Source organism: Theobroma cacao, chromosome 1 (genome assembly GCF_053813885.1).
Source record: "Theobroma cacao isolate CCN51 chromosome 1, ASM5381388v1, whole genome shotgun sequence".
NCBI classification, from domain to species: domain Eukaryota; kingdom Viridiplantae; phylum Streptophyta; class Magnoliopsida; order Malvales; family Malvaceae; genus Theobroma; species Theobroma cacao.
Window position 1 is genome coordinate 5,714,817 of NC_142639.1, and position 10,219 is coordinate 5,725,035.

Sequence of the window (10,219 nt, forward strand, 5' to 3'; positions counted from 1 at the left end):
GTGAATGGACGATATTATTAACTCCCTCTGTTAATAATCAGCAATCCTATAATTGGATGTTTCGGTTTCATCACATGCAAGCCAAGTCCCCAACATTTGTTATGCCAATATTCATGGCTCATATTTTCCTTGATCACGCAGGCCCAAATGGCCCGTAAAGATTGGAGCCTTTCAATTTGGCCCATAAAAATCACGATGGAACCAAAGCCTCTTATCCATATCCAACGAACCACATTTCCCTCCAACTCCAAGTGGGTCCTACCCGAACTCCCAACTTAAGCAACTGCTTTTCAAAAATCTCAAACTCAGGCTCTAGATAGGCTCCAATCTCCAAATCCAAAGAACCAAAGAAAATGGCAACCTCTGCTTTAACCATTGCAACTGCAAAGCCACTGATCCATCATTCCTCCAACTTCAAGTCCCTTCTTTCACCGTCATTTTCTTGTTCTTGTTCCTCTTCCTTGCCGCCCCCAAATGAAGTGAAACTCTCTTTCAAGTCCAAACCTGCTGCACCCAAGAATTGTGTTTTCAATGTGGGTGTTGGGCTATTAGCAGCTTCAGTTCTTGCTTTCTCACCATTGGATGCTGATGCCACCAGGGTTGAGTACTATGCAACCGTAGGGGAACCTCAATGTGAGCTTAAGTATGCTAGCTCTGGTCTTGGTTATTGTGATGTTATTGTCGGGTCCGGTGAGGAGGCTCCACGTGGAGAGCTTGTCAATGTGAGTTCATTTCTTGAGTTGAATTGGGTTCGCTTTGATTTTTGCTTTACATCGTTTGGATATTTCTTTGACAATCCTAAAAAAATTTTTTGTTGTTGAGAATATTAATTTACACAACTTCCTTCGCTTTTTGCTTGAAATTTTAGGATTTTACTTCTATGTCCTTTAGTTGTCCCTGGTTCTGTTATTAAACATATGTCCGCAGATTATGCAGTGCGATTTTGTGTACCTGTTGATTTTACTAAATTTTGTGGATGAATATTTCCTGAGTTGTTTGCATATGGCATTGGCATCTGGTTCGTGGTCATTGATTAGACTGTTGAGAAACTGATAATCAAGTAATCGAACTCTTTATCAGTCTTTAAAAGTGCAAGGCTTATAGCCACAAAGTGCACATGGACATGTCTCTTCACCAACTCAGCTGGCTGTATTTGAGTGTTGAGACCATGAGAATGTGCTTTGGAACTTAAGTTGAAATTAATATTTTTTTGTTGATTATTGGTTGATACTATAATGGTTATACCCTGGTAGACATGTACATGACTGACGAGCTAAATGGAACCATTTACCATAAACATATTATTATAGACTTCATAATGCAAAACAAAAGGTCTATGCCATGACAAGTTTTGGAACACTCAAATATGTACACGCATATTTGCAGTAATGCATCTCATGACTCATATTGTCAGGATACATTGCAGAATATGTGGACATAACATTAGTTACGTCAGATTGATTGAATTATGATTATTTTCTTTATTGCCTTCTTCGCATAGATTCACTACACTGCAAGATTTGCTGATGGAACAGTATTTGACAGTAGCTATAAACGTGCTAGACCTCTCACAATGCGAATTGGTGTTCGCAAGGTACAATTTCCTTAAAGATTCATCTAATGCAGTTTTACGGTCTATCTTTCCTCTTCTTCTCTTGTTGGTTTAACTTATTTAAATCAATAGAAATAATGCTTGTCTTCACTTCTTTTAACAATCAATTACACTTGAATCCTTTATTGTAGAATGGAGTCTGGTTGCTGTGACTAAAAGGTAGTAATGCAAGTGATCAGTAAAAGTTCTTTCCTAACACAAGATATATACTTTACACTGAAATTACCTGCATGCAATAGCAATGCAACTCTCAAAATACAGACAAAGATAAACTTGCAGCTGTAATGACCCTAATCCTGTGCTTTGAGACTTTTAAATATTTCACATTTCTTTCATAAACAGTTCATAATACTGGTGGGGTGCTCATAACACCTTTCCACAATGCACTTGCATTTGGTTGTACCTATAAAGCTGCAAAAAAGTCTGCTGCTCCACTTCATTATATTGGCGACTGATGAATACCAAAATGCCTAAATCAAGATTACACACCAAGGAGAAGATTTCTGCTAGGTGTGTAATGTGATCTTGATTTAGGCATGTGCTCACTATCTTGGTCTTCATCAGCTACATTCAGCAAAAATGCATGGTTCTGTGGATTATTAGCTGTGTGAATGATGAAACTTGTTTTTTGCTCAGTATTCAGGATTTCTTACAGAACTTCCTAATTAAAAGAAAGCTGTTTTATATTGCTTTAATGCAAGTAGAATTAACTGCAATTAATCACTCACTTAGGATCAGTGCAGTTTTGTCTCATCTATCAAATTATTGATACCTGCACTGACTGTGCCAAAATCTACAAGTTTTTATATATGAATACAATTCTTGTGCTTCAGCAGGATCTTGGGTACTACTGGACACAACCACTTGCAAATTTCCCATTAGGGTAGGCATATATATATATGTCTCTGTTTCCTTGAGCAGATAATTTTTTCTTTGATGGAATATCGAGCTTATATGTATTATATATATATATATATTCAAAGCACATGGAAATAGCCGTGTACAAATTTATCATTAGAACTGTATAGCTCCCACATACTCCCTATTCCAGACTTTTTGTGAATGAAGGTAAATCGTCTTAAACTCTCCATGGAGGCAGTGCAAGTTTGAAAAAAAATATAGTTTCCTCAATTATCCAATGCACTTTTTTATTGAAAGTAGTAACTTTCCAACAGCTATAGTATCTAGGATACCAACAGCTGGGGGTCATATTGGGGTTACATTAAAAAGCTTGATTGACACAGTGATCAATGCAGAGTGATTAAGTTAATCTTTTCTTTGTCTCACTCATAAACAATATCTGTCTTCCAGTGAGAAATATGGATTTCCAAGGTTATTTATCTTGTTAATTTAAGTTCATATCATTCCTTCATTTCAGGTCATTAAGGGATTGGACCAGGGAATTGCAGGGGGTGAAGGAGTTCCTCCTATGTTTGTTGGTATATTTCTGAAAACAATAATTAGACTTCTGCTTACTTTTTAATATGTGTTTATTTTCTCTCATATTTTCATGGAGGAATTTTTGCTCTGCTGATTTAACACAGGTGGGAAACGTAAGCTTCGGATTCCACCTAACTTAGCATATGGCCCAGAACCTGCGGGATGCTTTTCAGGTAAGTTTCCAGTGTAACCAGAAGTTCACATTCTAGAGCTTTCTTTGCATCTATGTCTGGGTAAATTGTTCTGGCAAAACCTTTCTGTCAAAATGAAAATGTATATGTTGGAATTTGGCAATATAGTTGCAGTAAAAAGGGAAGAATTGAGTCTGTTATGTTTGATAGTCATTGTTGTGACAATTAGTTGACCCACTGACTCCATGATGTTTCAATACAGGTGACTGCAACATACCTGCCAATGCAACTCTCCTATATGATATTAATTTTGTTGGTATCTACTCAGGAAATGCAAAGTGATGAAAGTGAGTTTCCTAACTGTCCAGAACTGTTATCAGACACTGTTGACTAGAGTTGCATTTGCAGCAGAGCATTAACCATTCAGACGTCTATAAGCACCTTTCTTTAATTATTTTTGGCACACAGAAAGAAGATAAAGATGCCACTATAAGTTGGCCAATCCAGAAATTTCCTTCCCAACCCCCATCTTTTTCCATTTTCTTTTTTAAACTTATCTAAGATCCTGACTTATTAATAAAAATAAAAGAAGAAAAAGAAAAGGGCTTCTCTACTTTGATTCCATTAAAACAGAAGAAATTATCACTGATTTCAGTAAATGAAAACTTCAATCCTGTGAAAGGCCAATTATTGGAAACATCAATTTGTGTATAGTGATGGACAGTTCATTCTTTGATTTTAGAGGGACAGACTCAAGTCACTTTCTATAGGGAACATGTTAGGTAAATACTATGGCATGGTGCACATGATATGAGTTCATGCTGGAAGAAGCAACGATATGATGGTCCCCTTTAGATTTCTTATGTAGAAATTGACCTACATATGATCTCCAACCTATCATACTTTTCCTATGCAATTGTTGATGATATTTTTTTTACTTGTAAATGACTGGTTAGTTCTTTGTTTTAGTGTATACGGTATAGTCTGGTTGAAATATTTGACAATTTAGGATCATGTAGACTAGGTTTATACTAGATACATCTCTTGCTGAGGCTAGTAGAAAAATGCTTCCCCTTATTTTATACACCAAACTTACCTTTGTTTTTAAAGGTTCAAAGGAAAGAAAGTTCAAGCCTGTTTCAGGGGATGGATTAAACTGCAAGACAAGAACCTCCAATCTGATAGTTGTCACCTCTGTAAAAAGAATAAGTACCTGTTGCTGGGACTCACCTAAGCTTGTCTGAGGCTGGGAAATGCTTCTAAACTTTGAAGAAGTGACTGATCGTCCTGATTTATTGAACTAGTTAGGCGTGTTACCTTCTCTGGCAAAGCAAGCTCCTAAAGTTTCATGCTACCATATATTTCATCTAGAGGTTGTTTCTTTTTTTCCTTTTTCTGTAAAGTTTGTCAATTTTCTGTTCCTTGTCTGTGTATACCGTCCAATTTTAGGATGCATCATACTTCTACAAACTTCATTTGGTAGAGAGAAATTATGTCACTTCTCAACTGACTATCAGAAAACATGAAGATTATATTTTCTTCTAGCCTTTTAACATTCATATTAACCCTTCCTTTTCCTAAAACACATCAGTCAAGAAAAGAAAATGTAAAATCTTTTGTTAATGTGTTCATGATCACCATAGTTTCTGTTTCTTGCTGTTGAGTATGCAAAATACCAGTAATCTACAGGACTATCCAAGTATTATCCACACTGGCTACATCTAAAAGATTCTTCTCTTTCTTCCCATTCTTCCCAAAGAAAAAACAAATTCTGGTTATAATCTATTTCAGTCTATATTCTTTACAATTAGCTAAATTAAATGTAAAATTTTGACTTAGCTCAAGTGGTAAAGGTGGGGGTGAAATTTCTTGTATCAAAATAATATTAAGAGGAGCATCTTAGAGAAGATTTCACAGCTTGGGAGCAAGCTAGCTGAAAATTGCTCTTTCGGTGTGCTGCTATAAATGAACTTTGCATGCCACCAAATTAAAGCATACAGTTGAAGTTGAAGGAGGATATGCTTTTTCAAACTCTATCTGTTGCAAGCTCTATGCACTTGAACCTCTCTACTTAGAGGAGAAATGCATGCCTTTACGCTTCCTTTGGATCCGAGAAAAGGTTCAGGACAAAGGGAAAAAAAGTAAAGAAAAGAAAGGAAAAGAAAGTTTGATTCTCTTCTCATGTTTGCTTGTGTGAGAGAAAAGAAGGCACAAGCATGTGCTTTCCTGGGAACTTCTTTCCTTATTGTTTTTCTCAAGTGGGAATTTCCTTTCTTTTCCCATTGCACTTCTCGCGAGCCACATTTGTTTGAATGAATTTGAACTTGAGAACTTTTGTTTTTGAATCATCTCTAATTCAAATATTGCATCATCTATTCTGTTTTCTTTTTTATTTCTTCAAGAGTCCGTATGAATCCTTGTCATACTGCATTGAACATGTAATTTATCTCTCAAAGTCCAATGAAAAGCTTCCTTTATGGAAGTTAGCCATTGTAAAGGTCTGAAATGCAAGTTAGGTCCTTTTGTCATGTTTCTTCTGCTTGTGAAACTGAAACCTATAAACAAGAAAAAACAATTGAAGAAAAAGGAACATCTCACAATCACCCATATGGAGCAGCCAGCTTGCACCCAATTAAAATGGTGATGACATATAGTGCTCTGCTTCCAAGCCAAAACTAATTTGCAGGGCATAAGATTCATAACATTACATGCATAAGGACAACAACAACAAAATAAAGTAACGGAGCCACATATAGAATAGCTGCCTCACCACAACCCAAATTGACATATTGTTTCCATCAGACCAAAAATCATCTCACAAACCTTTTAGGCCCCACCAAAACCGCTCCTTGCAAAACTACACAGAAGTACTAACCAGGACCATTTTGAAAAAAAAAAAACTCTGATTAATAATAACTCAATAATGATAATCTTCTCATTATCTACCAGAAAATCCAACATGGAAGACAAAGACAAAAAACTACATAGGAATTTTCTACATTGGCTTAGCAATGTCTGGCTACAGGTAGAGAAGTTCCGCAACAAACTACAGCCTACATGACAGAACAGGCATTTGGATTATCATCACTGAACAAAGAGATGTAAGGATCTTCATATCTGGTGACAGCGGCAGTAGTGACATTGTTCTCTACATTCCTGACGTAACCAGAAGGTGCCTTCTTGTCATAAGCAGGAGCAGCATAAGGCTGGGCCACCAGGTTGTAAGGAACATAAGGCCATATCTCAGCCCTTTTCCCTGTTGACTTGGCTTTCTTCAACACTTTGTTTGTTTCGACATATCCTGTTACAGTCACCTTCTGCTGTTTCCTGTTTATGTTCACGGATTTCACTCCTGCAATGACATTACATTTCAATCGCATAACAATCTGTTAGCTTCCATCGAAAGAAGAGAGAGAGACCAAAAAACAAAAGCAAAGAAGGGATGAGATGAAAAGGAAGAAACATATACCACTCAATGAAGCGAGGGCTTTCTTGACCTTGAGTTCACAGCCATCGCAATCCATCCTTACCTTGAGCTCCACAGTCTGCAACTGCTTTTTCTTCTTGTATTTATGGCCAGAACTGCTCATTAAATCAGACAAATACTCCAAAGTGCCTGCAACTCCCATTTTTTGATGCTCTTCAAAGCTACTGGGGTTTAAAGAAAACTGCTAATGAAGGATGTAAACTTAAAGTTTTAATGCAGGTTTTAAGTTCTTGATCAGAAATGACAGGAAACCGGCAAAGGTGAAGATGGGGTTTATGGAAATATATGGGTATTAATGTGAATTTATATACTAACAGAAAACATTAGGAAGTGAGCTAAGAAAGAAGCTGCGAGGGAACTTCCCTGGCAATAAATAAATAAGTGGGGGGGGGGGGGGGGGGGGGTGTGGATTATTCCTTCCTTGCCTTCTAACAAACAAAGGAAATGGCTTTAAGGCTGCTCTCTTAAACTTCTTTACTTCCCATGAGATCATTCTTTTACACATCTTCACTTCTTAAATAGGCTTTTTCATCACATTCAGACAGAGAAATAAATAAAAGTTGTGGGCCCCCGCTAAAGTAGCAGCAAACCAAAGCTATTTAGAACTTAGAAGGCTCATGGCATGATTTTTTTGCTGGTCAGTGGTCTACCTTTTCAATTACTGTCAAATGCATGATTTGGGTTCTCAAGAGTTAAGAAGGAAACTTCTTTAAGCTTAGGATGGAAGCCAGAAAAAATCAGGGTATTCTCCACAAGTGCCCTTGCTTTGTTATGTACTTGCTCGTCATGAGGGTGCTGCTAATTGGTTCCAATACTCACGTTGACAGCAACATAAATATGTCCAGCGTTAGAGATCTTTATTATTTGTGAGTAGTCCACCTCCTCCTCCTGATTTTAGTATTCCAACAAATAAAGCATTCCCCAGCGTTTAATTGCTTAATATTTATGCAGTGTAGGCGAGGGCAAATCCCATCAAGAAGTATGCGGGACGTGCAGTTGAAGAAAAATGAAGTCTTTATACGAATTGACGTCTTACAAGCAACAAAGAAAGCTATAAGGTATATTTAGGCTAATTCATAAAGATACAAGGACATAAAAGCAAAAACCAAGTCTATTAGAATAAAACAAAGTTAATGAAAAGGGCTCTTGCTCATGGCAAAGTAAAGTTCAGACCCATTGATTTTATAGTATTTAATTTTTTAATTAATTTTAAAATCAAATCAATAATCATGATGAAGGTGAAAGCAGCTGGCTGGTTCCAATATGAACGGCAGCACACGTTTGAGCGGAAGATCACGAGGCAATGCAGTCAGACGTGGCAGAAATTCAGAGGGTGGACATGGTGAAAGTGCAGCTGGCTCCCCTCTAATTTGTGGGGTCATCTTCTAATTTGGTTGCGGTTGGATGAAGCAGGAGCGTCGACAAAGAGGGATTTAGATGCTGCTCCACGCGCTAGCGGAGCTCGTGGTCGTGGTCGTGGTCGTGGGAGGAGTCGCATCAGTTTGATTTTCTTTTCTCTCTTAAAGGATTTTAATTGATTTCCAATTTCCCAAAAAACAAAAAAAAAAAGAAGCTATTTTTGTCAATTAGAACATTGATTGATTGTTCTGTAAACAAATAAATTTAAATTATTTTAAAAACGTTTTTCTTTTTTTATCTAACGTTATTTTCAAGCAAAGAAGAAAGTAAAAAATAATAATAACAATAGTTTTATTTTTTTAATTTTATTATTTTTATATAGAAGAAGAAGAAGAAGAGGGAATTCAAAGGGCAAAACAGCAAAAGCCACAGATTGTATTTGGGTGGGGGATACAGCTGGGCATTGCTGTTAGATTATGCTGGTGTAAGATGCATGTTGAATCCCTCCTGTTTTTGGCCTTCTTTTCGACCATCAAACTGTATATATAATAAGATTTAGACCTTTTAACATGTTTTAGAAGCTTCCAAGCTCACCCATGCTCCTCCAACCTTAACAAATAAAAGAAAATGCCGGCGATTAAAAATATTAAATAGAAAGCAAAGCTTGCTGCCATGTTTTAACTTCTAACCTTATGTGTCCCCAACCACCAAATTTCTGTCCCATTGCTTGAAAGAGAATCAACTGCTCATTCATTGCCTGTTCAAGACCATGGACACTTCCAATATCATTTAATCAAAATAATTAAAAATAATAATCATATTGGTAACATCCATACTATAATTAACCACCTAGGCTTAAATTAATTATACGACTTAGATAAGAGGCATTTATTTAATTAAAAAAAACAGTACGGTTAATCATTAATCATGGGAAAACAAAAGTATGCTATACTGTTGTATAGTTGTGTTGGTTTGCTTCCCCACCATTGTCTTGGACAAAAATAATTTATAAGATAATTCCACCCCACCCACACTCTAATGACTTGACTGCATTGCCCCTAATGAAAATTCATGAGCTGGGATGCAATAAAAAGCACCATTTCTCAATCAACCTTGTTTATCTTTAAAAGGAAAATATTTGGATATTTGTATTCAAGTTTATGTAATCAAAGTGAAAAAATATCTTTCCAAAGAGGAAAATCCAAATTTATTAATTAAAAATAAAGATAGAGTTTGTTCGTTTACATTATTGAGATGGTTAAAGCAACTATTAAAATACTCTCTCATTGTTGTATATATTTTCATCTTGGGAGTCAAATCCCAATTTCACCCAGTATCCGGATGGTTAATTAAAGAAAGGGAATTGTAGCTGAAAATGGTGTGCAGAAAGAGATGTTCTTCTTCAATAATGTCAAAAGGCTAGTTAGAGTTCCTTTTCTGCTTTCAATACAAAAGTGGCTTTCAAAATGATCACATGCGTTTCTTTTCCTTTTATATTCCAGCTATATCAAAGTTGAGAAGGACATTAGAAAATTAAACCAGGGTACGTTAATTAACATATCATTTTGTTTGCATTAGAACAAAAGAAAAAAAAAATTAAAATTCAACATGCATGCATACTGCTTAATCAAATGTTTGAATATCGTTTAAATCGAAATTACGCAATAATTAAGTTCAATTCTTAATATATTCTTGTAAAGTGAACTTAATGTTGCAGATTCATCCTCCAATTGCGACATGCTTTTGGTGCCAGTAACGTGACAAAAGATTAAAAAGGAAAAATCTTGCCTTTATGTAACCACGTTTTGAGCATGATTATCCTTTGATCATGCAGAAGGAGCAGTCCTATGAGTTTAAAACCATCAAAATATATTTCAAGCTTCCTTGTCTGCAAAGCATTTTCTTTTTTCTAAAAGTCCCATTCTTATGATATGACTGATGGGATTTAAAAGACTGTGGAGGTTTACGTTTTTTGTCACGTATATATTATGAAGTTAGGGGTCGCATCAACTTATTTACATATTGATAGAATGATTCACTTAATTTTAAACTTGATTAATAAGAATTTTTATCTAAATTAATTGTCCTTAATTTCAGTATCAAATTTATTTAATATAACATCTCTACAACCCAATTCCTCATTTGACATCCTTAACTTGTGATGATCATACTTAATTAATTTTTTTTTTA

The 10,219-nt window shown here is 35.8% G+C and overlaps 2 protein-coding genes and 1 long non-coding RNA gene across 5 annotated transcripts; 2 read left to right on the forward strand and 1 right to left on the reverse strand.

Moving 5' to 3' along the window:
* Nucleotides 1-264: 264 nt before the first annotated feature.
* On the forward strand, nt 265-4,721 carry PNSL4 (FK506-binding protein 16-2). 2 transcript variants are annotated; one of them, XM_007047974.3, is made up of 6 exons: nt 267-722; nt 1,502-1,594; nt 2,991-3,051; nt 3,157-3,225; nt 3,446-3,530; nt 4,294-4,721. In XM_007047974.3, the coding sequence occupies exons 1-5, from the start codon at nt 354-356 to the stop codon at nt 3,523-3,525; spliced, it is 672 nt and encodes a 223-aa protein (XP_007048036.3). In that variant the 5' UTR covers nt 267-353; the 3' UTR covers nt 3,526-3,530; nt 4,294-4,721. The 2 variants fall into 2 exon arrangements, with proteins under 2 accessions (XP_088661349.1, XP_007048036.3); XM_088805223.1 differs by lacking the exon at nt 4,294-4,721 and having other exon boundaries at nt 265-722.
* A 1,124-nt stretch (nt 4,722-5,845) lies between these two features.
* Nucleotides 5,846-7,034, reverse strand: LOC18611626 (Heavy metal transport/detoxification superfamily protein). Its single transcript, XM_007047978.3, has 2 exons — nt 6,653-7,034; nt 5,846-6,535 (listed from the first exon to the last, which is right to left on the reverse strand). The coding sequence occupies exons 1-2, from the start codon at nt 6,810-6,812 to the stop codon at nt 6,237-6,239; spliced, it is 459 nt and encodes a 152-aa protein (XP_007048040.3). The 5' UTR covers nt 6,813-7,034; the 3' UTR covers nt 5,846-6,236.
* Nucleotides 7,035-7,062: 28 nt separating this feature from the next.
* On the forward strand, nt 7,063-8,225 carry LOC18611627 (uncharacterized). Of its 2 annotated transcripts, none has more exons than XR_001926193.2 (3): nt 7,063-7,536; nt 7,622-7,728; nt 7,909-8,225. It is a non-coding gene; the product is annotated as an uncharacterized LOC18611627 (long non-coding RNA). The 2 variants fall into 2 exon arrangements; XR_001926194.2 differs by having other exon boundaries at nt 7,627-7,728.
* The last annotated feature ends 1,994 nt before the right edge of the window (nt 8,226-10,219 follow it).

Excerpts from the sequence above, each read along its gene's own strand:
- PNSL4 (XM_088805223.1), top strand. The coding sequence starts at position 354 with ATGGCAACCTCTGCTTTAACCATTGCAACTGCAAAGCCACTGATCCAT. Across the intron at positions 3,052-3,156 it reads AGTTCCTCCTATGTTTGTTG|GTGGGAAACGTAAGCTTCGG; the intron begins GTATATTTCTGA and ends GATTTAACACAG. Across the intron at positions 3,226-3,445 it reads ACCTGCGGGATGCTTTTCAG|GTGACTGCAACATACCTGCC; the intron begins GTAAGTTTCCAG and ends GTTTCAATACAG.
- LOC18611626 (XM_007047978.3), bottom strand. The coding sequence starts at position 6,812 with ATGGGAGTTGCAGGCACTTTGGAGTATTTGTCTGATTTAATGAGCAGT. Across the intron at positions 6,536-6,652 it reads AGCCCTCGCTTCATTGAGTG|GAGTGAAATCCGTGAACATA; the intron begins GTATATGTTTCT and ends ATGTCATTGCAG.